We start from the raw sequence: 27,972 nt of genomic DNA on the forward strand, positions 1-27,972 counted from the left end.
TGAAAAAATACTTGTTAATGGTTTTTCTGAAATTGTTGTTCTTTCTTTTATAGCTGTTTTATCATCCAGAGCAGTATGGTTTCTTTCAATAGACATTAGGTTCTTAAATTGTTCTGGAAAAGAGTTTTCTTCACAATGACAGGAAACAACTAAATCTGATTTGGATAGGGGCCTGCGAGAGGCCCCTCATGGAGTTTACAGACAGCAATGGGTTACCTAGACTGTCCCTTGTTGATCTACATTCATTAGTCCAACTTCTGCTTTTGCCACACCTTCTGCATAATCCAGAGGGTGAGGTCCTCTGAATGGATTATGTTTAGAAAAAAAGTATTGTTTCTAGGAACACCCTGTTTATGATCCCTTTTAAGATGACCTTGTGATGTAGGTGGGTCTTCTCTCTATCTGTTGCTTTCATTGGGTAATTAATAAAGAAAACTGCTTGGCCTGATAGGTCAGAACATAGATAGGCGGGGAAGACAGAACAGAATGCTGGGAGGAAGAAGGCAGTGAGGCAGATGCAATGAAGCTCTGGCCCAAGATGGACATAGGTTAGAAGCTTTCCGGTAAGCCACCACCTCGTGGTGCTACACAGATTATTAGAAATGGGTTAATCAAGATGTGAGAGTTAGCCAGTAAGAGGATAGAGCTAATGGGCCAGGCAGGGTTTAAATGAATACAATTTGTGTGTTGTTATTTCAGGTGTAAAGCTAGCCGTGCGGGAACCGGGTGCTCGCCTCATCACTTGACATTTTGATTTTTTCTTCAAACCTCTGAAAATCATCTCTTCTATACAAGCATCATCATGGTCAAGAGATTCAATATTGATTGTATCTCAGATCTATTCCTCCAAAGGTGCTGATCTTGCCTTTTTATCCCTTTTCATTGAGAATTAGCATTTTTCAAAAGCTAGAGATTTAATTATTATTTTTCTAGCTTCTGAATTTTGTATCATTCTATTTACTGCTGATGTCAATCTTTGTAATAAATCAGTGAAGGTTTGGGCCTGTATGACTTTAGTAAATGACTGAATCTTCTTTCCTACTTCTTCAGTTCTATCTCAAGCAATCAAGGCTGCTGCACACCATAAAGTCAGGGTTTGGCCATCTTATAAGAATTTGCCTTTCTATATTAGCATGATCTCCTGCTCCAAGAAGTTGATCTTGGGATATTTCCTTACCTCTAGATCTACTACATTGTACAATTGTCTTAGCCTCTTCTTTTCACCAGGTCCTCCATTGTGGACCAGTCTCCAAGACTTCTGGAACCAAGTCTCTCCAGTCTTGAGCAATAATTCTATTTTATTACAAGTTGACCACAAGTTTAACACTTACGTTACAATTAGTGATTGCGTGCTGATGTGGGAGTGATTTCTTATTAATAAAGAAACTGCCTAGACCCATTTGATAGGCCAACCCTTACGTAGGTGGAGAAAACAGAACAGAATGCTGGGAGAAAGAAGCTGAATCAAGGAGTCGCCATGATTCTCCCACTCCAGACAGACGCAGGTTAAGATCTTCTCTGGTAAGCCATCTCGTGGGCTACACAGATTATTAGAAATGGGTTAAGAGGCTGAAACTAATGGGCCAGGCAGTGTTTAAAAGAATACAGTTTTTGTGTAATTATTTCAGGGCATAAGCTAGCCATGTGGGCGGCCGGGGTGCTGGGGACGCAGCGCCACCGCTCCTATTACAACAGAGTGGCGCCCAGCGTGGTAATGAATTCCATGTAAAACCTGAGAGAGCTTAATTTTAATCAGAGAAAAAAACAGAATTTAACATAGATTTTTGCTCTTTGTTGGTGGTGTGCCGTAGAGAGACTTCCTGATTCAGCAACAGCAGCAGAAAAAAGCTGCGTCATTTTAAAGCACGGCTTCCTGGGGCTGTGCCACCAGTGCAAACTCTGGCTTTATGTTTGTGTTCCCGCTTGGGATCGAAAGGAGAGTGCTCTCAGACCATGCCGAAGGCTCAGCACTCCCCGCCTGCACCTGGGAAGACTGCAGAATCAGGCTTAGGCAGGCAGAAGAGCATGGCCGATTCCTGCTGCCATACTGCACAGTGCTCTGTGTGTCAGATTTGCTTGTAACTTGGATAAAAAGAGTTTCTGTGCTGCATGCTCAGTCTCAGAATTAAACTGCTGAGTGCAGCTCCAATGTGGACTTGCTGTGTGCGTGGAACTGTGCGCAGCTCAGGGGCAGCAAATAGATCTGAGGCAGGAGTGGCTACTCCATGCTGAACTGTGCTGACCTCTGGCAGGAACTACTGCAATTACTGTAATAATAACAGCGCAGTTAAGGTTTAGACTGGGCAGGACACAGATGGTACCATATTACCTGTACATGGTGCAACTTAAGTTTTTAAGAACTGCTTAACATTTTAAGAAATACTTCTGAATAGTAAAAAAAATGTTACAGATTCACAATAAAACAGATTCAGACATAAAAGACCACACTGTTGGATGAATGTACGTAGCCTTGAGAGAGAGAAGAAAAAGAATATAGAGAACAAAGTTAATGGTTTAAAAAAAAAAGGTAAAGTCTTTAAAGAGAGTACAGATAGTTTTAGATTAAAAGAAATAAAGAAAAATAAGCCACGTAAAAATGGAAAATTCACAGAGAGTCTGGATTATGTACATTGTGTTTTCTTTAAAATTTTTGACTGTGAAGGAGCTAAATACAGAGAGACATTTCATTACATGGGCTGCCAAGCTAAACCAAAATGGATATAAGGGTATTATGATTTCAAAATTTGGGTCTAAGGATATGATGCTTTGGAGAGGTTCTACTTTAGTTTTCACAGAGGACCAGACCCTGTGGATTGACTCTATCCCGATATGGTATGATAGACCACGACCTCCCGAAAAGTTGCTGTGAACACCCTCAAAAAATTACTTCACTCAACTGCCAACTGAGATAAACGTGGCACACAGGTTACACCCTAAATGATCTGATTAACAGCGCCCCCATTCAGCAGGAAGCAGTTTGGAGTGAAAAAACTGTGCCCATGTTCCCAAATATTGTTTATAAATGTTCTTTTACATTTAAAGGGGGATATGATATAGATATGAATAATTTGCATTGGTATGGATTTTAAGGTCAATTTTGTTATATGTATATGTATTTCTGATATTGATTAAGGAATTGTGATTGTGTAGTTCATTTAAAATGTAATGTATAATAGGAAATATAGGTTGCTAATGGATAATTATTGATAATAGTAAAGCTTGTAGTCATGTTCGTTAGATTTTCTAGATATATAGAGATACATTTCAGTTAGATAGACATTCTTCATATCTTTCAAAAATTGCAGAATATGGCATTTTAAATGTTTTAATAACTTAGGGCTTTTCATGACAATGAGACATGTCTGCTCCTGGCAGCACCAATCTACTTCAAGAAGATGGGCATCGAAGAGGATCCTTATGGAGTTTGATAGCCATTTGGGCAAGAAACTACTCTTGCCTGGACTGATGCATAAACTGGACACAAAGAACCCACAGAGAGAGGACTGCTAAACTTGCCTAAAGGTGAGATGACCTTTCAGGGTTCCTGATTCATGAAAGAGTCTGCAAGACATTCTGCAGGACACAGCAGATAGTGACTGAACTGTCTTTGAAATATCCTGCTTCATGGAAATGTAGGCTAGATACTATGGGCCTGAAGGCTGAATATGGATGCCCCACCGGTACAGAGGAAATTTGGGTGAATGTACAGGCAGCGAGAATTCTCTGTCATTTCTAGAGTTTTGATTTCTTGTTTACTTAGGTAATATTATATCCTTCTGGAGTCTTTGATGGAGTTGAAGAATAGATAGATAGTCATAGCTTTCCTTAGTTATGATAAAAGATAAAGTAGATAAGAATATTGTAACTGTAATTTTTACTTGATAACTGTTTTGTTATATGCAATTTTACTATGTTAAAGTTAAAGCCTTTCTTTTTTTGTTTAAACAGAAAAGGGAGAAATGATGTGGGAGTGATTTCTTATTAATAAAGAAACTGCCTAGACCCATTTGATAGGCCAACCCTTAGGTAGGCAGAGAAAACAGTACAGAATGCTGGGAGAAAGAAGCTGAATCAAGGAGTTGCCATGATTCTCCCACTCCAGACAGACGCAGGTTAAGATCTTCTCTGGTAAGCCATCTCGTGGGCAACACAGATTATTAGAAATGGGTTAAGAGGCTGAAACTAATGGGCCAGGCAGTGTTTAAAAGAATACAGTTTCCGTGTAATTATTTCAGGGCATAAGCTAGCCATGTGGGCGGCTGGGGTGCTGGGGATGCAGCCCCGCCGCTCCTACTACAACAGTGTGCCATATGAGACTATTTCTTCCTTGAATCTCCTTAAATTTAACATTGCTGCAGGAGTCTAATCAGCTCTTCTAGAGCCTTGGGAATATCTATCACTTGGCAATTCCTGTAAGTTTAGCAGATATATTAAGGTGCATTGTTTGAAAACCTTAGGCTATTTTTCTCTAACCTTATAATGCAATGCTGAAATTGGTTCTCCTTTAAATTGCTCTGTCTGGATTTGAATATCCCTATGATCTGTCTTATTAACTTTTTCTAAGGCCTGTATCGTGGCACACATACCAAACAACTTTTTAAGAGATAAGCCAAGAATTATCAAACTGATAACAAGGATTATTACAATGATAATTAACAGCACATCAATTCTAGTTATGTTGATTATCCCTTTATTTAATTGTTCCATTTTTAAATCATGCATTGTATAATCATACAGAGACCTATTGTAATTGTGTTTCCCATTTTTAATGTGGGAAAAACTATCTCGTTTAAGTAACTCCTCCCTTTAAGAATTTCAATTTTCTCACCAAATCTGCTGACAATGATGATGAAGATGTGAAGCTGACTGCTAATGTGTAGAACAGTAAAAGTTTTTTTTCCAAATCAGCTACCTATTCTAGCAGGTAGTACAAGAAGGGAGTCCTGGGAAATCCCACCGGGATAGAGGAAAGGACAACCTAGCTGGTAGTTTGGTGACTCTGGCCACGTGTGTCTCTGGCCTATGGTGGTGGCTGCAAACCCCTAGCAAATGGCTTTTGGGAGAAATCAGACCCCAAAAGTTGGGTGCCAAATGTAGCACAAATTTTAAGTGATCTTAAAAATAAAAACTCAGAGTCAGCTATCAGGGTTAAAGCTGAAGGATCAGAGAAGATGATCAATCAGTCACTGGATAGAAGTGGATGTTGCTGAACATGACTGTCAAATGATACTCTGACCTTGTGTAAGCTGTAACATTTTCTTTCAACAAAAAGCTTTTAATCTAGTTGAACTTGTTCTGAGGTGAAAATGAACTAATTGTGTTTAGTTAGCAAGGCAGGCTTTTAGGAGTCTGTAGTCCTTGTGAGACAGTAGATCTAGTTATGAAGGGTGTTCCAGCATATATTCTTTATAAAAATTATTTTTATTGAGTTATATATATTTCTCCACTTCCCTCCCTTCTTCTCCCCTCCCCTTCAACCTTCTCCCATTGTCCCCATGCTCCCAATTTACTCAGAATATCTTGTTTTTTTCTACCTCCCCCATAGATTAGATCCATGTATGTCTATCTTAGGGTCCTCTTTGTTGTCTAGGTTCTCTGGGATTGTAAATTGTAGTCCCAGCATACATTCTATAAATCAAAACTATATACCTAAATAAAAAGTTATCTATGGATATGTGTGACCATATATTGAAATGCAATCATAAGATTACATGTATACATTGTATGAAAATGCATGATAATAGGGAGGTATCAAAGCTGTTATTACACAAGTGAAATTACTGATGAAAGCAAGTTTTCAGAGTAAGCTATAACTGTGCCATGGCCTGCATTAACTTGTGATAAATTCTCTTGACAGATGGCAGTGACATATACATGTATATGGCTTAGTTTAAGGTTTTGCTTTTCAAATAACACTGTTCTTAAAGACATGGAATTAATAGGATATAATAATAGAAAGTATGTTGTAAAATAGCAACGGAGTTTAAGGCTACAGTTGTTTTTTAAAACAAAATAAATGTAGACATTTTAGCCTGCCTTTTGTTTATTTGTTTTAATAATAGTACAGGATCAGCCACTCTGGTTCCCTGCCCAGGGTTTTCTGAGACAGTGTTTCTTCATGTAGCCTTGGCTATTCTAGAACTAGTTCTGTGTACCAGGATGGACTGGAAGTCAGAGATCTGCTTGCTGGGGTTAAAAGGTGTGTGCACCAACATCGCCTGGCTACACTTTTAATATTAATGTTTCAATTGCTTCTGTTCTTGTCTCCTTAGTTGCTCAGGTTTCTGAGTTTGTCATGAATGTTCTCTTGGTATGATAAAGTTTGATTTCACATTCTGCATGCAGAAGGGACACAAAATATAATATCTGCAATATCATGTTCATCTTGGTTGCCAAGTACTGAAAATCAGATTTTGGAACAGGTTTCTTTCATGTGTTTTTATTCTGGTGCTATTTATGTGGACCAGGATGTCCTTCTCCCTGATAGCTGCCTGCCTCTATCCTCCTCCTCAAGTTCTCCAATTAAAGGTAGGCACCACCATGGCAGGCAGTTTCCTCTTGGTGTCCTACAATCATAAACAATGAGAATCCTATTAGTTCAGGATTTTGACTGTGAGATTCAGGATTATGACTACATTTCTAACATGACATCTGACATGGCTTGTCAGAACTTTTAGCTGGCTGTTTGGAGAGCAGTTTCCCATTGGACTAGACAGAAGACACTAGCCTGAGCTATCCAATGATATTCAGTGACCTGGGTTCCCTAGCATATTCATTGGTCTGAAGGACCTTTGGACTTTTGCCATGTTGAGGGGTGAGAATGAATCTCACCAGAGAACAAGTGTGCCTTTCCATTCTGACTAAGATTGGGTTTCTTTTTTAAAAAAAATATTTATTTATTTTGCATACAATATTCTGTCTACGTATATGCCCGAAGGCCAGAAGAAGGCACCAGACCCGATTACAGGTGGTTGTGAGCCACCATGTGGTTGCTGGGAATTGAACTCAGGACCTTTGGAAGAGCAGGCAACGCTCTTAAACTCTGAGCCATCTCTCCAGCCCCAGATTGGGTTTCTTTGGAGAGAAAAAAACATGCTTGTAGATCAAGGCAACTATGGGAGAAGACACTGCTCAGATGCACTAAATTGCACCCCACACCTGGTATGCACACTCTTATTTTTGCAGGAAAAGCACATGATGATGTGGTGCAGCAACACCACTTCTCTGTTTCCTTGTATGTATTTCCATCATATTCTTCCACTCCCCCAACCAATAGTCTAGGAACCTTTGGAAAACAAAATAATACTGGTCTAAAAGAAAAAAGAAACATATCGATAAAATGACTCCTAATGATATTCTGATATACTCAAAGATCAATTCCTTGATCAACCATCATCAGAGAAGCTTCCTCCTTCAGCAAATGGGAACAAATACAGAGACCCACATTCAGACACTGCACAGAGAGTGAAAGCCCTTGGAACACTCAGCCCCCAAAATGGGGTATCTCCATGAAATCCAAGCCCTCAGAGCTCAGGGAATCCCATGAAAGAGAAGTTGGAAAATAGTTAAAAAGGTTTGGACATATACGTATCACCTATTCAATGTGCATATCTTTTGTACTATGACTGGTATGAAACTAAATGGATTGGCAGTTCCACAGTACAGCTCTCATGAGGCTATAATTGAAATGGTGATATCTGTGAAGGCACTGTTTCCTTATCTTCTTTCTTAACATAATGGTTTGCAAACAAAATGTACCTATTTGACATCAAGTTATGTGGTTTTGTGAGAATTTAATAATCATCAGTGTATTTGAAGTTGTCCTTATTTACACTGTTGTTTCTTTTAAAATTTCCAGAAATCTTACAATTTCTTGAGGCCTATTTATATCAGCTTACACATGAAAATTACCTTTGATGTCTTCGAGAACTTTGACAATGTTCTTCAAAATTATGATCTTCCCATTTGCATCCTAAAATATAGTACTGGAAAGTGAATAATGTATTATTGGCAAATGTACAAAATTTAAGTTATTATCCTCTAAGTGAACCTTAGAACCGTGCCACACTTATTCACATCATCCTTCCTTAGTCTCAATTACAATTACAATTACAAAAGATCATCTGTAAACAAGAAACAGTCATCCCTTATTTTAAAATGTGAGGGAAAATTCACAGTCTTACCTATAGCAGTGAGGTTCCTGTAGGTCTCCAGCATCACATCTCTGTAGAGACTCTTCTGGGAAGGATCCAGCAAAGACCACTCTTCCCAAGTGAAGTCACACAGACACAGTATTGTATACATAATAAAAAAATAAATATTAAAAATAAGTCATTTATTGGTTATCAGTTTTTAGATTTCATTTTCTCCAAGGCATGACTGCTATAATCTGTTTCTATTTTCCAATGTTTCCCAGTTTTTGAATTTCATTCCATTTTTAAGTGCTGTTTATTTATTTATCTATTTCTTTTTTTTTATTCACCTATTTCTTTATAGCAGTGATTCTCAACCTGGTGGGCCATGACTCCTTTTGGGTGATCAAATGAACCTATCACAGGACTGGCCTAAGACCATTAGAAAGTATGAATATGTATATTATAATTCATAACGGTAGTGAAAATATAGTTATTTTATAACATGAAAATAATTTTATAGGTGGGGAGATCACTACATCAAGAGTAACTGTATTAAAGAGGCATAGCACTAGGAAGATTGAGAACGGCTGGTTTAGATTAATATCTCCTGTAGCTCAGGCTTGCATCCTGCTATGTAACTGAGAATTGCTGTGAACACCCAATCCTGCCTCTGCTACCTAGTGCTGGAAAGACAGTCCTGCATAGCCTACCAGGCTGGACCTTGACTGGTCTGTGTGAAGGAGAAATAGATCAGTGAATGAGTATCCTCCAATTTCTGTAGATTTTATTGTGAATTTAGGAGTGAAGTGGGAGCCGTGTAAGAATTGAGTTCACTGACTAACTCTAAAGCCAGTGTAGTCACAACAGACAAGGGATGGGCAAGAAGGAGAGTAAAAGCTTTCCTGCTGTGACGGTATGGACATTAGCTGTGAGTAGTGAGGTGATCAATTTTAGATGTTCCATAAATGTCCTGTATGGATATGTCATCGGTCCACAGAGAACACACAGGACCTGGTGCCTTGGAAGAGGAACAGGAAGTGTTCTGGGAGAATGGAAGATTTTATTAAACTACAAATTTCCCAGATTAGGTTCTTGTCTGCCTATAGTTTGGAAGGACAAACCTGGAGGATGTTTGCTTTTCGAGACATTCTATCTCTGCTCGCCCAGTGGGGTAACTACTAATGTCTTGAAGCCCAGCTGGGTGGTCCTAGAGGGACTCTAGTTGGCAATTAGAAGCACCAGAGGTAGTTTACAGGTTCTTTCCAGGATTCTCTTGTTCTGCTGTACGGAGCTATAAGGAGGGCCAGAAGCCATGTCATGGTGAATGTAGAAGCAACTGTCCCCAGACCAGGAAGAGCAGGTTAGCTGAGCTGTCAGAGGTGCTTATACAGGGATGAACCTTGAGCCAGACAGGTTCTGTTGTTCTTCGTGGTGACCTGGGTAGTGGCCCTTGACCTCTGACCTTTTTTGAGAGAGGGGGAAACTATGAGCTTGTAATGTTGTTGCCTCACACTGTGTAACTGAGAATTGCTTTGAAAACCAATTCCTGTCTCTGCTGCCCAGTGCTGGGTAGATGGTCCTTCAACTTCTTCAGGACTGGATCTTGACTGGTCAGTGGGAAGGAAAAATAAAGCAGCTAAAGAGAGACCTCCAGTCTCTCTGACTCTCAGTGTATTATTGTAGATGAAGAGGGTGAGTACATAGGTCAGGCTTGAAGCTGGTAGATTCACAGTGCAGAAAGGGAGAGACAGGACAGTGGCTGAGAACTTTCCCATATCAACAGTAGTTGAGATTACCAATGCACAACCAGACAATCAATTTTAGGTTCTCCACCAATGTCCTGATGGTCATTTCTTGATGTCCACAGGCCAGGCAATCAAGAATCTGAATAAAGAACCAAACTTATCGTGAAACTAAATTGCTATAGTTACAATAGTTCAACAAAAATAGATCTGAGTAAAAGTGGCCCTGCCTAACAGGAATGTTATTTTACTCGTTTTAGATATATATCCTGAGATAAAAGGTTTGAGAAATCTTTGATGTGCTTTAATATAAATCCCTTGTTTCTGAAGCACATGGCCATAAATCCTGTTTCAACTTTTCAAAATAATTTTTTGAGATTATAACTATATCATATTCACATTCTCTTTCCTGTCCCCAAGCCTTACCATGACCCCTTATTATCTTCTAATTCATGGTCCATTTGTCTTTAATAACAGTTGTGAATGTGACCTGTGTTTGGCCGCAGGAATTCCCAGGTATGATGCGATGGGTTGCTGCACTGCACATTGAGTGTTTAATGGAATGTGCAAACAAAGGACCCTGTGCTTTGCATGAGGAAAACTGTATGCTTTAGAAAGGTAGATGAATGTGTACTGAAATACAAACTTTCTGGGTAAGGCTGGGAGGACAGAGCAGGAAATACTGTGCTCTCTGAGTCATTTTATCTCTAATCACCCATTAGGGGAGATGATAATATTCTGAGGCCCAGCAGGGTGGCCTTCGCCAATGAGGGACTCTGGAAAGTCTTAGCAATCAGGAATAATAGTGGCAGGTGGCTGGCAGGTTCTTTCCAGGATTCTTCTCTACTTTTATTGTAATTGTTGTAAGGAAGACCACAAGCTATGCCATAGTGAGTGTAGGGTGTTCAGAGAAGGTCTGTTGGTCTGTCATTTCTGCTGCGATTTGGATGGACCATGATCCAGGCTCTGGTTCTGTTGCTCTATGTAATGACCCGGGCAGTGCTCCTTGTCCTCTGAGCCTCGCTCTCTATGGATTTCCTGGGGAGAGGGAGACTCTGCAGCACTGGCATGGTAGGATATTATGCTTGTGATGTCACTCTACACACAGAGTCATGCGTTTGGTCTACAGTGGGAAGACAGATTTGAAAACTGATAATCTGGTTTCTAGAATTCTGAATATTGCAGTCTACTTTCAAGTTTGTCTTATACATGTTTCAAGTAGTTTTAAAGCTGGTAGAACTACAGTGATGTTGATTTAGCAATGCATGATTTAAATGTTTCTAACTTTCTGCTACCACCAGCTGCAATGGTGTGATTCATGGATGATTAGTTCCAGGGGACAAAGAGAGTTTCTGAGCTCCAGAGGTTTCTTAGGCATGTATGGTGTTGTGCAGGTAGAAAGAGCAGAATCTATATCTTGTGCTATAATCCATGTGACAGGAAGTAGAAATTATTCTATATTGCTTTGGGATTGGGCATCAGTATGGCTGGGTTTACCTGAAAACACAAGGAGGTCTAAGGGGTTGCAGAACCATAGCTGATGGAGGAGGGTCATCTGTCATGTGTTACTTTCATTGCTTAATAAAGAAACTGCCTTGGCCCTTTGATAGGACAGAAAATTAGGTAGGCGGAGCAAACAGAACTAAATGCTGGCAGGAAGAAGGCAGTGAGGCAGATGCCATAGCTCTCCTCTCCAAGATGGATGAATGTTAGGATCTTCCCGGTAAGCCACCACCTCGTGATGCTACACACATTAATAGAAATGGGTTAATCAAGATATGAGAGTTAGCCAATAAGAGGCTGAAACTAATGGACCAGGCAGTGTTTAAAAGAATACAATTTGTGTGTTGTTATTTCAGGTATTAATCTAGCTGTGCGGGAGCCAGGTGGGAATGCAGCCTACAGCTCCATCTACACATAGCAGTAAATCGTCTCTTTTTGCAGAGAGGGATCTAGAGCATGGGCTCTCTCCAGAAGAAATACTAGTTCTGGAGGGTCAGAAACAACAGTTTAAGGGTCACTTTGAGGTAATTTTGTGAAAATTGTGAAGTCTTTAATTTCTATACACATAGAACCATAGGTAGCTGGATAACATTGGTCAAGATCACACGTTTCCTGAATAAGTTTCCTTTGGTCTTTTGATTAATAGCTGACTATATTTTCTGCCTTAGTTCTTGGCTTTTTCTCTCCATTCTCTTTATTCTTTCCCAAATATCATACACGTCTTGATTGATCAGCTTTCTGGTAATTTTTTCCCCCGAGATAGGGTTTCTTTGTAGCTTTGGAGCATGTCCTGGTACTCTCTCTGTAGACCAGGCTGGCTTCAGACTCACAGAGATCCTCCTGTCTCTGCCTCCTGAATGCTAGGATTAAAGGTGTGTGCCACTACCACCCAGAAAGAAGTCATATTATGTCAATCTGTGTACTATTTTTTCATAACCCCATTGATTACTCTGTGTGCTTTCAATACGAATGTAGCATTGTAATCAGCTTTTCTGTTATAAATTGCTGGGAATTGTCACTGTTCTGTATTTATTTATGGTGCAAATTTTATATACACATCATCTTAACATTGATGCATCATGTTTCCAAGGATCATTTATTTACTTCTTTATTTATTTAGGTCTTATTGCTCTTGTTGTTAATCTATGAGAGACTTTTGGTTTATTGGATAAAAGGTATTATGGATATTGACGGGTGGCTCAGCACATATTCATTTTGGAGGTGATCTGAGTTCAGATACCTATGCTTAAATTGTGAGGCTCATAACTCTACCATTTCAGATCCAGGGTTTCTGAATCCCTCTTTATTCTGTTACTTAAATACATATGGAAGATTGTATGAGAAGAAACTAGTATTTCTTCTGGAGAGAGCCCATGCTCTAGATCCCTCTCTGCAATCTTGCACAAACATATGCAAAAAATAGCAATAAACTGGTTTTCAAAAGTGCTTGTGACTTATAAGGCAATTAGAGTGAAACAGGTTGTTTGGCCTATTAGCTCAGGCTTCTTATTAACTAGCTCTTTCATCTTAACCCATGCCTATTAATCTCTGTATAACCATGAGGCTGTAGCCTACTGATAACGTTCTGGGGTGTCTTTCTGCTTTGACAGTTACATGGCATCTCTTAGACTCTGCCTACTCTCTCTCTATTTCTCTTCCAGCCTGGCTATATTCTGCCTTGCCATAGGCCAAAGCAGCTTTATTCAGTAACCAGTAAAAGCAACACTTGTACAGAAGGACATCACACATCACTTTTCCTATAATCTATCCCAACTGCAGTTTCCCCTCCCTCCATTCCTTTCAGTCCTCTCTACTATGCCCTTCTCCACCAGATCCACTCAATCTTCATTTCCCTTCAGAATAGAGCAGATATCCCAGAGATATCAATAAAGCCATACATAGCAAATTGATATGATAGGCACATATCAAAGACTGGATGAATCAACCTAGTAGGAGGAAAAGGCTTCCAAGAGCAGGCAAAAGATTCAGAGATATCGCCACTCCCACTGTTAGGAGTTGCACAAAAACACCAAGCTACACAGTGATAACATATATGCAAAGGACCTAATGCAAACTCCTGCAGGCTCCGTGATTACTATTGCAGTCTCTGTGAGCTCCTATGAGCCCTACTTAGTTGATTCTGTGGCCTGCATTCTCCTGTGTCATTTTAGTTAGGAAAGATTTTGTCTATGAATTTTTTTGATATTTCTATGCCTTTGGGGTGAGTTTCTTCTCCATTTCCTGTTATTCTTAGGATTGGTCTTTTCCTAGTATTTCAAATTTTCTGGATGTTATCATGCTTTTAAAGTCTGAAATTCTCTGTTTTATGTTTTGTGTTCTTTTGATGAAGCAAGCCTCTGTAGGTCTCATTTGATTATTTAGATTTTCATTTTTATAATTTCTTCAGTTCAAATTTTTTAATGGCTTCTATTTGTATTTTAAGGTCGTGAACAGATTCATTCATTTCTGTCAACTGTTTCTTTGTTTATGTTTTGGCTTTCTTTAAGGGATTAATTTTCTCCAATACTTCATTTATCCTTTTTCTGCTTAAGGGATTCTGTTATCTCTATAAAGTTTGTTTTAATTTAATTGTGCTTCAACTGTGTTAGAATGTTCAGGGCTTGCAATAATAGTAGGATACCTGGAATCTGATACTGACTTATTGCTCTTGCTGTTGTTGATTGTATTTTTATGCTGGTGTCCAGGTATCTTGGTTTGACATATTTGTGGGTCTAGGTACCAATTTCTCAGTTTGTCTTTGTTGCATGGCTGTTTTGTTCCTTGGTTTCTCTTTGCTGTCTAGTTTTCTGCTTTATGTGGCTTGAACAGAGGCTCTCATCCCAAGTTAGGGCTGGAAATCTTACAGATGGTGTGGCCTTTGCTCCAGGAGGGAGTGTCTGCCCATGTTTGGGAGAGGGTAGGGAACTTGGGGATTGTGTTGAAGGGGACTGAGAGAAAGAGGAAGGTCAGTTGGAAGGTGGCCTAAATAGACTTCTTGCAGATAGTGTGTGGGTCTCCACCCAAGTTTTAGGCTACAATACAAAGAAAAGGAGTGAAGTGGGATTGGGGATAGTGTTGTGGGACTACAAAAGAATGGAGGAGGTACACAGACAAGAAACCTATGTGAATTTCTGGTGACTGGCATAGGTTCTGGTTCAGCAGAGAGTCTTCGCCTCAGTTTTCCTACTTGTTTTTTTGGCTGATGTGGCCTGCACTTGAGCAGAGGCTATGCATCTGATATAGGGGTGGGTACATGGTTTTGGGGCATAGCAGCTGTAGGGTTGCTGGAGGATTGTGTCTGTGGGAATGTAGGGAGTGTGGAAATTTTATGGGCTTGTGGTCTACCTATCTGTTCTTCTGAGTGGTGTGACGTACACATGAGTCTGCCTAAGTTGGAAGCTGTAACACAGTCATATTCCTAATTTTTATGAATGGGAATATGTCCTGTGCCATTATATGTTGTAAATATTTATTTTTTTACAACATGTGACAGTCAGGAGATTGTCTTAAGTGTCAGAAGAGACTTTGGACATTTGCGATGTTTGGGCTGCTACAGAGTATAAGGATCATTGGACTTAGACTAAATATATTTTTATTTTTATTTGTATCTATTCTTATCTCATACTATATATCCTGATTGAAGTCCTCCTTTACTCATTCCAGTCCCTCCCCCCCACCTAATCCCCATTGTCCCAGCTTTACTGCTTCCTTTCCCTTCAAAAAAGAGCAGACCTCCCAGATATATCAACCAAATAAGTCATATCAAGGTGCAATAGGGTTAGGCACAAACTCGTCAAGGCTAGACCATGTAATGCAATAGAAGGAAAATGTCAGACACACCATGACTCCTACAGTTAGGAGATTTCACAAACATCCCAAACTAAACAACCATAGCATGTATGCAGCCATGAAGACTCTGTGATTGCTACATCAGTTTCTTTGAGCCACTATATGCCCTACTTAGTTGCTTGTATGGGCCATGTTCTCCTGATTTCTTCAACCACTGAATGCTACAATACTCACACCCTCCTTCTACAAGATTCCTAGAGCTCAAGCTGTTTGGGTAGGGATCTCTGCATGGGATTCCATCAGCCCCACTCATTGTCTAAGCTGCTTTTGGTTAGAGGATTTAATCAGAAAAACAGAAATATAAGTTAGAACAAAAAATGGAAAACCAAAAGTAACATTGATGCTAGGCAGAACCTGGAATGATGTCTCTTGAAAGACTATAGAAGATATCTAGACTTTAGGTGGCAAAATACATAGAAAGTAGTACACAGAACTAAATTGGCTGTTCTTGTAGGACCAGGAAGATGGAAATGTTAAGAGGAATGCCAGAAAGTAGAGATTGAGATCATAGGATTTCAGTTGGAAATGATAGACTCCATAACAGATTAAGTTAGAGGTCATTTGTGTGATATTTTTTGCTCCAGAATCTTTCTTTTTCTGCTTGTGACCTGGAAATTTAGTAAAGCACAATTAAAAAATGATGGGCTAATTCCTTAAATGAAATATTAGATCAGTTGGAAGGTTATTCTTGATGACTCATTTAGGTCTTCAGTAAAAAGAAAACATTTGGGGCTGAAATAAATGAAAATGAAAAGATAGTTTCAGGTGGCAGCCAATTACTGAAACAAGTGGGATTTTCAAGGAGTTTCTTACTATTATGGAAAAGGCCCTTGCCATGGAATGGAAGTCTAGCAATGTGCTCCAAGAGTAAGACTCTATCCACATAAACCTTCTATTTATGTAATGAGTAAGCAAAGTGATTCCTAGTCCTAGCAAGCAACTTCTTACAAAATCTGCTACACATGTGGTCCAAGTGTGTTAGTGTCTGTCAACTAAGAAGTTAAACTTTTCAGGATCACTCATCATGTACTGGTCCTGGAAACAAGAAAGAATCACCATTTAACGTAAGGGGTTCTTAGTTTGTGATTACAACTCAGCATTGTTACTGGCATCCATGTTTGGCAGAGTCAGAAACCCAGTGACGAGATTGTGAGAGTTCATTTCATGAAGCTGTGAGGATGAAACCTGTTGTTATTGTTGTTGTTGTTTTTAGTCTTTGGGTGCCTCTACCCGGCTCTCAAAAAGTGACATATACTGGGCTTTTTATTTCTTATAAATTCCTGGTTTGAGGTTGTCTTATTTCTAGTCAACTTTTCTTAACTAATTGTCATATCTACCTTTTGTCTGTGGGCCTTTATCTTTCTCTGTATACATTTTTTTACTTCTTACTCTATGGCTTGCTGAGTGGCTAGCCCATGCCTTCCTCTTCTTTTCTTGGTCATCCTTCCTTTTTCCCTCCAAGATTTCCCCTCCCGTTTATTCTCTCTGCCTGCCAGCCCGTCTCATTCTTTCCTACCAAGCTATTGACTGTTCTTTAGGCCAAACAGGTATTTTAGACCAGCCCAGTATCAGAGCTTCACACTATTAAAAAATGCAACCTAAAAGAATGCAACATGCCGGGCGGTGGTGGCGCACGCCTTTAATCCCAGCACTGGGGAGGCAGAGGCAGGCGGATCTCTGTGGGTTCGAGGCCAGCCTGGTCTACTAGTGCCAGGACAGGCTCCAAAACTACAGAGAAACCCTGTCTCGGAAAAAAACTAAAAAAAAAAAAAAGAATGCAACATATATTTGCATCATTGAAACAATTGTTTCACAACATAAATAAATATAACACATCTTACAATATTATTCCACAACAACAAGGGTTGTATTTTGATACAGCCTAGGTTGCATTTTGATACCACAAAATATTGAGATTTTTAAACTAAAAGACATCTTTTATGGAGAACTAACTGAATATAGGGAGTGGAAGTAACCAAAGAGATCAATGTATGAGAAAATGCAGGGATAGGGCCATCTAAATCCTTTGAAACTGAAGCCCTGTGCATCTGAGACAGAGCTACAGGATTTGATGTTTGTCCTGCTATGCTTCAGTCTTGCCTTGGTTCAGTCTTCCCTCACTTTGTCTCCATTTCTCTACTTTGTTGTGTGAATGGTATTCTGTCCCATTGTATGTTGGAAAGATGTAACTTGTTTTCTGATTTTTACAAGATGTTACTTGCTGTGGGACAATGGTCTTGTACCTTGTAAAGATTTGTCACTTCTATTGGTTTAATAAAATGCTGATTGACCAGTAACCAGGCAGGAAGGATAGGTGGGGTGACCAGACCAGGAGAATTCTGGGAAGAGGAAAGGCTCAGTCTGCAGTTGTCACCCAGACACAGAGGAAACAAAGAGGAGAATGCTTCACTGATAAAAGGTACCAAGCCATGTGGCTAACACAGACAAGAATTATATACTAATCTAAGATGTAAGAATTAGTTAATAAGAAGCCTGAGCTAATAGGGCAACCAGTTTATAATTAATGTAGACATCTGTGTGTTTCTTTGGGACCAAATGACTATGGGACTAGGCAGGACAGAAACCTCTGTCAACAAATCCCTGTCAAGTGATTGTCTTGAACATCAGAAGAGACTTTGAACATTTGAACAGTGTAGGGCCTATTGCAGACTGCGAGTATCATTGAAGTGACTAAATTAATTTTCTTCATGGTCTACCATGAGCATATAGTGACCCAGGTCAGAATATAATTGATTGAATGAAAAACTTCCCAGATAAGAAGATATATTTTAACATGTGCCTCTTCTTGGTAACTTTCATTTGATTGCTTGTGAAACCATTAGTAGGAGGAGTTTTTCTGAATGAAATTTCTCATTGGGATGTGATATCATATAGTAAGGAGGGGTGCTTGTTTGTTCCTAGCTTCCCAGTCCCAAAATAATCACACAGAAACTGTATTAATTAAATCATGGCTTGTCCCATTAGCTCTAGCTTCTTATTGGCTAACTCTTACATTTTAATTTAACCCATTTCTATTAATCTGTGTATCGCTACATGGCTGTGGCTTACCGGGTAAAGTTTCCAGCATCTGTCTCTGGGTGGGCTACCTAACTTCTCTCTGACTCAGCCTTCTTCGTCCCAGCATTCAGTTTAGTTTTCCCCCACCTACCTAAGTTCTGCCCTATAGCTCTGCTATAAGCCCAAAGCAGTGTGTTTATTAAACAATGATAATCACAGCATACAGAAGGGAATCACACATCACCTTCCCTTTTCTGTTTAAATGGAAAGGAAGGTTTCAATTTTAACATAGTAAAATTACAAATAACAAAACAGGTATCGTGCAAGAATTACAGTTACAGTATTTATATCTACTTTATCTTTTATCATAACTAAAGAAAACTATAACTATAAATTCTTCAACTCCATCAAAGACTCCAGAAGGATATACTATTACCTAAGTAATCAGGAAGTATATTGTAAGTAACTTCCAAAACTCTAGAAATGACAGAGACATCTCATTGCCCAGACAGTCACCCAAAGTTCTTGTGTGTTGTTGGGGCATCCAGTCCTCAGCCCAGAGGCCCATAGTATCTGGCAGACTTTTCCATGAAGCAGGAAATTTGAAGACCTGTTCTGCCTTGCAATGGAAAAGTCCATCAGTTGCTGTCTTCTGTGCCCTGCAGAATGTCTGGAGACTCTTTCATTAATCAGGAACCCCCAAGAATCATCTCACCTTTAGACAAGTTCAGCAGTCATTTCTCTGTGGGTCCTGCATGTCCAGTTCATCAAACAGTCCAGGCAAGATCAGTTTCTTGCCCAAATGGCTAACAAACTCCATAAGGAGCCTCTTCAATATCCATCATCCTCTCAAAGTAGATTGGTGCCACCAGGAGCAGATGTGTTTCATTGTCCTGAAAAGCCTTAAGCTCTTAAAACATTTTAAATGCCATATTCTGAAAGATTTGAAGAATCGCTATTTATCTGAAATACAACTCTGTACATCTAGAAAATCTAACTAACATGAGTACAACCTTGACTATTACTATTATAGATGACTCTATTTACATATAATTTAATTATGCATACATTTTTAAATGAGTTGCACAAGTGCAATACCTTAATCAAGAGGAGAAATACCTAAAATACAATTGACCTTAAATTTGTATCAACCAACCAAGATCCATACCAATGCAAATCTCTATAGCATATCCCCCTTTAAATGTAAACAAACATTCATGAACAGTATTTGGGAATATGGGTATAGTTCTCTCCAAACTGCTTCCTGCTTTTTATTTGGTGAAGTAATTTTTGGGGACATTCACAGTGACCTTTAGGGTGGCCTTGAGTCATCAAGCCACATTAGTCTGGAAGGATTCCACAGGTTCTCATCCTCTGTGGAAACCAAAGAAGAACCTCTTTTCTAAAGCAACAAATCCTTAGACCCAAATTCTAAAGATATGATACCTTTAAAGCATATATGTTGGTTTCTTAGCTCCTTTACAGTCAAAAAATGCAAAGAAAACACAATAATAGACATAATCCAGACACTCTGTATATAGTACATCTTCATGTGGCTTATTTGTTTTTATTCTATTACTTTTCGATATTTATTTTATTATCTTTACTCCTTTAAGACTGTCTGTACTGTCTCTTTAAAGACTTTATTTCATTTTTTTTTTTTTTGTTTTTTCAAGACAGGGTTTCTCTGTGGCTTTGGAGCCTGTCCTGGTACTAGCTCTGTAGACCAGGCTGGTCTCGAACTCACAGAGATCCGCCTGCCTCTGCCTCCCGAGTGCTGGGATTAAAGGCGTGCGCCACCATTGCCTGGCTTTATTTCATTTTTTATAAACCATTTACTTCTTTTTATAATTCTCTATATTATTTTTCTTTTCTCTCCCAGTTCTATGTACATTTTTTAAACATACTGGGTCTCATTTAGAGGTCTTTTATGTGTGAATCTGTCTTATTGTATATCTGTAATCCTTTACTGTTCAGGAGTGCTTCTTAAACTGCTAAGCACTTCTTATGAACTTAAGCTGGGTCATTGGTAGAGCAAATATGGCCTGCCTGCTTGATTCACACAGTCCAAGATGGCAGAGGCACATTTGCTGCCTCCGAGAGCCATGTACATTGCCCCATTTACAGGCACACAGGGGGTCTAAGTTGCCATTAGCAATCTTCTCACAGACCCCATAACTGGTCCTCCAGAAAGAGAGTTCACACTGGCAGCACAGCCCAGAAAGCCGGCATTTCAAAATGGTGCAGCCTTTTTTCTGCTACCTCTAAATCAGGAAAACCTCTTTTAAAGGTGCCAAAGCATGTCACCAGTAAGCAAAGCCTATTTGGGGAAAGAAATGTGGCTAAACTTCAGTTTTTTAGTGTCTAAAATTCCTTTCCAAGCTCTCTAAGATTTTAAGTGGATTTTAGTTGGCCATGTGGGCACCAGTTTGTTGTGGGAATCTGCTTGTTAGCCCAGCTGCTCAGCCTGAAAATAACCAGACAGAAACTGTATTAATTAAATCACTGCTTAGCCCATTAACTCTAGCTTCTTATTGGCTAACTCTTACATATTAATTTAATTAATTTCTATTAATCTGTGTATTGCCATGTGGCTGTGGCCTATGAGGTAAAGTTCTCAGCATCTGTCTCCTGCAGGGCTACAAGACTTCTCTGACTCTGCCTTCTTCCTCCCAGAATTCAGTTTAGTTTTCCCAATCCACCTAAGAGTTGTCCTATAGCTCTGCTATAGGCCCAAAAGCAGTTTCTTTATTAACCGATGACAATCACAGCATCCAGAAGGGAATCCCACAATATGAGTTTCTATAGCCTCAAACCATTTCCTGTTCTTTGTGGCTACTGTGTTGTGGTTGAAACTAATCAACCAGCTTTTCTTTTGATGTCGTAACTTCCCCACCATCATAAACTCTATCACTAAATCATATAAGATATAGTAGAATTATCTGCTATTTGTTGCTAAGGTGGTTTGGTAGTTTACTGTTTATATTTTTGTTTGTTTGTTTGTTTGTTTTTGAAGACAAGATTTGTCTCTGTAGCCCTAGCTGTCCTTAAAGTAGTTCTATAAACCAGGCTGACTTCAAACTCAGAGAACCTCTGACTCTGACTCTCAAGTGCTGGGATTAAAGGTTGGCCAGCATTCCTGGCTTTTTTGTTTTTATATTGTATCATGGGTTTGTTCATATCAAGCATATGCTGTTGCACTGAGCTTCACCCACATCTTGAATTTTAAAATTTGTCAGAGGGTATCATTATGTTTCCCAGGATATCATGTATTCATGACATTAATACTACCTTGTAGTAATAGGGGCGGCAGTGGGGCTGCGTCCCCAAACACCCCAGCCGCCTGCCCTGCCCGGCTAGCTTATGCCCCGAAATAATTACACAGACACTGTATTCTTTTAAACACTGCTTGGCCCTTAGCTCTAGCCCTTACTGGCTAATTCTGATATCCCTATCAACCCATCTCTAACAATCTGTGACACCGGTCTTACCGGGAAGATTCTAGCCTAAGTCCATCCTGGGTCGGAGCTTCATAGCGTGCATCTTCCCTGGAGCAGGTAGCATGGCGTCTCTCTGAAGGCGTCTGCTCTGGAGAGGAGAGCTGTGGAGTCTGACCTCACTTCCTCTTCCTCCTGGCATTCTGTTCTGTCTACTCCTCCCACCTATCTTCTAACCAATGAAATGGGCCGAGGCAGTTCCTTTATTGCTTAGCCAATGAAATCAACAGATTGATATATGACACTCCCACATCACTACCTGTGCCTTCTGAGTCATTGGATTGCAGGTGCATAACCTTCTTTCTGCCTGTTTTGTTTGTTTTGAATTTTTATATTAAAAAGAGTATTTTACCTGTACGCATGGATATGCACCATGTGAGTACCTGGTCCTTCCTTACATTGATCAAAAGATGGTACTAGAAACATTGCACTTGGAATAATGCATAGTTATGACCACCCCCCCATGTAAGTCATTGGTATGCAAGACCAGGAGGACTCTTTCCTGCTCTGTGTTGATTATTTGTAATCAGCATATTAATTGCTATTGTTTTCATTTGTCCATTTGTAATTTTTTAAACACACAGTGCTTTTAGTAAAATGTTATTTTCGTTGCAGTTTAAATTGGGGCACTTCAGGTTCTGATAGATGAATAAAGAGTTGAAATGAATGTGCATAACTGTTTGTGGAAACTTCAGCAAAAACCTATGAGTTATTTCTAGCTATCATGTTTGATTGATTTTTTTTCATGTGAAACAGGTAATTAACATGTATTTCTGGCTGCTGTAGAAGTGATTGCATGGACTAGGCTGGTAATCAACTCAGAGGCAGATAAATATTCATGCCTTCTCCTTCTGAGTACACGGATTAGAGGAATGATTCAATGCATTCAGCTTTTTTATCTTATGTTTCTTTTCTGTAGTTAGAAATTAATCATTCATACAATTTCTCTTATCTGTACTCTGTACTGTTGAACTGTTTATGTATCTTTCATTGTTGGGTAGTAGGCATTTCTCTTGCAAGGTGATATCCCATTCAAATGGTTCAGAAATGACCGAGGTGAACCTCCTATTCAGTTTGCTTCTAAAGTGACTTGTTGATTAAATTATGATGTCTATGTCATGGAATAAGTATGGGGAGCACCAGAATCATATGACTATACTGTCAAAGAAGTACACATTTATAGTGTTGTCAATTCATGCTTTCTGTTGTACACAAGTATGTCATATTTTAGAATGCAGTGACCTATGATGACGTGCATGTTGACTTCACTTGGGAAGAATGGACTTTGCTGAATCCTTCCCAGAAGAGTCTCTACAAAGATGTGATGGTGGAGACCTACAGAAACCTCACTACTATAGGTAAGACTGAATTATCTTTCATGTTTCAAATAAGGGGACAAGTGTTCATTGGTTAATGATGCTCTTTTGTAATATGATTGAGAAAGAAGAATGGGTAAAGAAATCAGGCATGGCTTTAAGGTTTGCTTCAAATGGTAACTAAATTTTTTATAATTTTAAATATATAACATTTTTCTGTCACTATATTTTAGGATATAATTGGGAAGACCATAATATTGAGGAACATTGTCAAAGTTCTAGAAGACATGAAAGGTAATTTCCATGTATAAGCTGATACAAATGTACCTCTGAAGAATTTGTAATGTATCCTACATGTTTTAAACCAAAGCAACAATGTAAATAAAAACTGCATTTATGGTTATTAAATTATCACAAAATCATATACCTTAATTTCAGATAGGTGAACTGCATTTGAAAGTCATTCTTTTAAAAAAGAAGTCAAGGAAATGATGCCTTAACCTATATTTCCATTTGAGTCATAATACAATGAGAGCTATTCTGTAAAATTGTCAATGCATTTATTTCATATTATAAAAGATATACATGTTGAAAAGGTGATAATCTCTGTAAATCTCTTTATTACACTAATAGTCCGTAGAAAAGGTAGTTTAACACATATACTTGTCATTGTGTTAAGTTTAGTGAGAGGGCAGTTAGAGTCACAAATCAAGGGGCAGCTGTCCTGGAGAGGCCTCAATCCGGATACCAAAAGTCTATGAGGACAGAAAGTCAAACTGTGAACTCAATGAAGAAGCCTTATATTTGTTATTCTTCCTTTACTAAGTATATCATATGTTCCTCTGGATACAAGCCACATGAGCATAGTGAAGTGAAGAAATATAACATACCTCTCTCGGAACAAATAGAAGATATATAGCAGTCCCCATGTTGAGTATACTTGTTGAATTTGATGTACAGGTATACAAGTCATTGTTTTCCTAGTCCCATTGTTAATATATCAACAAGCTCACATTTCAGAAAAGCACCATGAGTACTAGGACTGTGTAAAATCTTCTGTTTGTCCTAGTACACTTAGCAAATGTAATTTCACTCACAGTATAAGAAACATTATTAAAGCAATAAGAGTAGTAAAGCTCTGAGTTTTTTCAGTTCTCTTCAAATACATGAAAATTCTCATACAGAAAAAAAGATTCTGTAAATGTGAACCCTGTAATAAAGGCTGTTATCAGTTATCCTCAAAGATGAAAAGCAAGCCTTAATGAAAGGGAAAAACAAGATTGTAAACATGGTGATTAAACCTTAACATATAATTCTTCTTTAAAATAGGACTAAATTATAAATTTAATTTATACAGATAATAATAATCAACAATTTATTAAATGTAGTGATGCTTTCACATATACCATTATCATTGTAGGCATGAAAAAAGCCGAACTAGAAAGAAAACATCTGTATATACTCAACATGTTAAACCCTTTGCGTGTCATCTTCACAGGCATGAAAAAACAGATACTATATTGAAACCCTATGAAGAAAATGAGTTTGGTAAAGCCTTTTCACATCACAGTCATCTTCAAATGCATAAAAGATCATACAGTGAAGAGAAACCCTATGAATGTAATCAATGTTGTAAAACCTATGCACGTTACCGTACTCTTCAAATGCATAAAAGAACACATACTGGAAAGAAGCCCTATGAATGTAATCAATGTGGTAAAGCCTTTGCACTTCCCAGTACTTTTCATATGCATAAAAGGACACATACTGGAAAGAAGCCGTATGAATGTAATCAGTGTGGTAAAGCCTTTGCATTTCCCAGTATTCTTCAAAAACATAAAAGATTACATACTGGAGAGAAGCCCTATGAATGTAATCAGTGTGGTAAAGCCTTTGTGTGTCAGAGTAATCTCCAAATGCATGAAAGAACCCATACTGGAGAGAAACCCTATGAATGTAATCAGTGTGGTAAAGCTTTCGCACGGTCCATTTATCTTCAAAATCATGAACGAACCCATACTGGAGAGAAACCCTATGAATGTAATCAGTGTGGTAAAGCCTTCGCATGGCAAGGCCATCTTCAAACTCATGAAAGAACCCATACTGGAGAGAAACCCTATGAATGTAATCAGTGTGGTAAAGCCTTTGCATGTCTCAGTACTCTCCAAAAGCATAAAAGAACCCATACTGGAGAGAAACCCTATGTGTGTAATCAGTGTGGTAAAGCCTTTGCACAGCACATTCATCTACAAAGTCATAAAAGAACCCATACTGGAGAGAAACCCTATGAATGTCGTCAGTGTGGTAAAGCCTTTGTGTGTAACAGTTATCTCCGAATGCATGAAAGAAGCCATACTGGAGAGAAGCCCTATGAATGTAATCAGTGTGGCAAAGCCTTTGTATGTCACAGTAGTCTCCAAACACATGAAAAAACCCATACTGGAGAGAAACCCTATGAATGTAATCAGTGTGGTAAAGCCTTCGCACGGCAAGACCATCTTCAAACTCATGAAAGAACCCACACTGGAGAAAAACCCTATGAATGTAATCAGTGTGGTAAAGCCTTTGCATATCCAAGTAGTCTCCAAAAACATAAAAGAACCCATACTGGGGAGAAACCCTATGAATGTAATCAGTGTGGTAAAGCCTTTGCACAGATCTTTCATCTACAAAGTCATAAAAGAAGCCATATTGGAGAGAGACCGTATGAATGTAATCAGTGTGGTAAAGCCTTTGCTGATCAAAGTAGTCTCCAAAGACATAAAAGAACCCATACTGGAGAGAAACCCTATGAATGTAATCAGTGTGGTAAAGCTTTTGCATATCACAATAGTCTCCAAAAGCATAAAACAACCCATACTGGAGAGAAACCCTGTGAATGTAATCAGCACATTCATCTACAAAATCATGAAAGCAGCCATACTGGAGTTAAAACCCTATAATGTAATAGGTGTGGTAAAGCCTTCGTATGTCACAGTAGTCTCCAAACACATGGAAGAACACATACTGGAGAGAAACCCTATGAATATAATCAATGTGGAAAAGCCTTTGTATGTATAGTGATCTCTGAAAACATAAGACAACCCATACTGAAGAGAAACATTATGTATGTAATTAGTGTGATAAAGGCTTTGTTTATCATAGTCATCTTCAAAGACATGAACTAACACATGCTGGAGAGAAATCCTATGAATGTAATGAGTGTGGTAAAGCCTTTTCACTTCACAGGACTCTTCAAGTGCACAAAAGATCACACACTGGAGATAAACTCTGTGAATGTAATCAGTGTGGTAAAGCATTTGCATGTATGAATAATCTAAATCATGAGAAAAAATCATACTGCAGAGAAACCCTATGAATGTATTCAGTGTGGTAAAATTTTGTACTTTATATAGGAGTAAAACTTTGTGTGCAACAATATGTTAAAATCTTTGTATATTACAATACACATGTATTTTATGTTGTATGTTGTGAATGTATTTTGTTACCATTGTTTAATAAAGAAGCTGCTTTGGGCCTGTGGGCAGGGCAGAACAGAGCAAGGCCAGAATTCCAAGCAGAGATAGAGGAGAAAAGAAAGTGGAGTCAGACTCCATGTATCTGCTGAAGGAGACAGATGCCCTGGAACCTTACTGGTAAATCACAAGTCTTGTGATAAAATACAAAATAATAGGAATGGGCTAATAACAAGAATCCTGAGCTAATAAGTCAAACAGTGTTAATTAATATAATTTCTGTGTGATTTTTTTTTCTGGTCTGGGCAGCCAGCAATGAACAAGAATCTTCTGCATACAACACAGGACTCTTTGTTCTGTAGAAATAAATTTGACAATGTTAACAATCTTTTCAAGCATTATGATGTCTTTTTTTATACTGCTTTTACTTTTAAACTCATGGTTAAATGAATTTATGAAGCCCTATGTGTAGGGTGAATGGGTCAGCCAAAGAAACACATCCTGACCCTGAAACCAGAGCCAGACAAATATATAGTTTTGGAGCCAAAGTAATACATCCTGAATCTAAAGCCAAGACAAAGAAGCACACTTTGTTCCTGAATCCAGAGCCAATAAAAGAAACACCTGACCCTGAAACCAGTCTCAAAAGGTTATAAGGGGCCAGTGAAAGAACACACTTTGGCCCTGAAACAAGATCCAAAAATAATTCTACCCTTGACCACCTGAGCACAAAACCAGCTAATCCCTAAGCTCCAGATCTACCAACACCTGAGCATGAAATCCAGCCAATTTCTGCTTTGTTCAAGGTCAGGTATTGACATCTAAACAATTCCCACCCTGAGAATCTTCTCCCTGGGAAATCTCTGCCCCTAAGAATTCCTATATAAGCTTTGTACATGTTCAGTTGGCATCTGCCCATTTCTGCCCTGGCAGAGGCAGTCCTCCTGGATTCTTCCCTTCCAAATAAATTTCTTGAATGAGTTTTGGGTGAAGACCTTTCTCTGCAGTGATCAGAAACTTTGTAGTGTATTTGAACAGAGAAGCTTTGGTCACCTCTGCTGGCAAACCCCCTTAAAGGAGCAGAGCAGAAGTAGCAACTCTTCACCAGAGACTGCAACATTTCTGCAACAGTTTCCCATCAACTCCAGTGAAGCTGAGAAGTAACAAATTGGGCTGAAGTGGAGAAAAAAATTGGCATCTCTTTCAGGAAACTCCCTAGTCGGGTGGAACAGAGAAGCATTGGACACCTATGTTAGGAAACTCCCTTAGGGAAGTGGAGCAGAACAGCAATGCATTTCTCTGCTTTGAAGCTGTCTTAGCAGAATTAAGCAGGGCCCAACTGTGATGGCTCTCTTTTGAAGAGGAGCAGCATTGCTACATCCTTTAGGAAGAACATCTCCCACTAGAACACAGCCTCGGGTATAGCCGGACTTCCCAATAGTCAGTATATGTCAGGG

At 39.0% G+C, this 27,972-nt stretch overlaps 1 protein-coding gene across 1 annotated transcript in view; it reads left to right on the forward strand.

The window, feature by feature from the left end:
• LOC142854925 (uncharacterized) overlaps positions 1–26,151 on the forward strand; it is a 70,699-nt gene extending 44,548 nt beyond the window's left edge. The window contains 4 exon segments of the mRNA XM_075981359.1: positions 22,976–23,102; positions 23,294–23,354; positions 24,559–25,916; positions 25,919–26,151. Coding sequence (XP_075837474.1) covers positions 22,976–23,102; positions 23,294–23,354; positions 24,559–25,916; positions 25,919–25,938 — 1,566 coding nt within the window. The 3' untranslated portion in view covers positions 25,939–26,151.
• Positions 26,152–27,972: the final 1,821 nt, after the last annotated feature.

Source organism: Microtus pennsylvanicus, chromosome 1 (genome assembly GCF_037038515.1).
Source record: "Microtus pennsylvanicus isolate mMicPen1 chromosome 1, mMicPen1.hap1, whole genome shotgun sequence".
Classification (NCBI taxonomy): Eukaryota; Metazoa; Chordata; class Mammalia; order Rodentia; family Cricetidae; genus Microtus; species Microtus pennsylvanicus.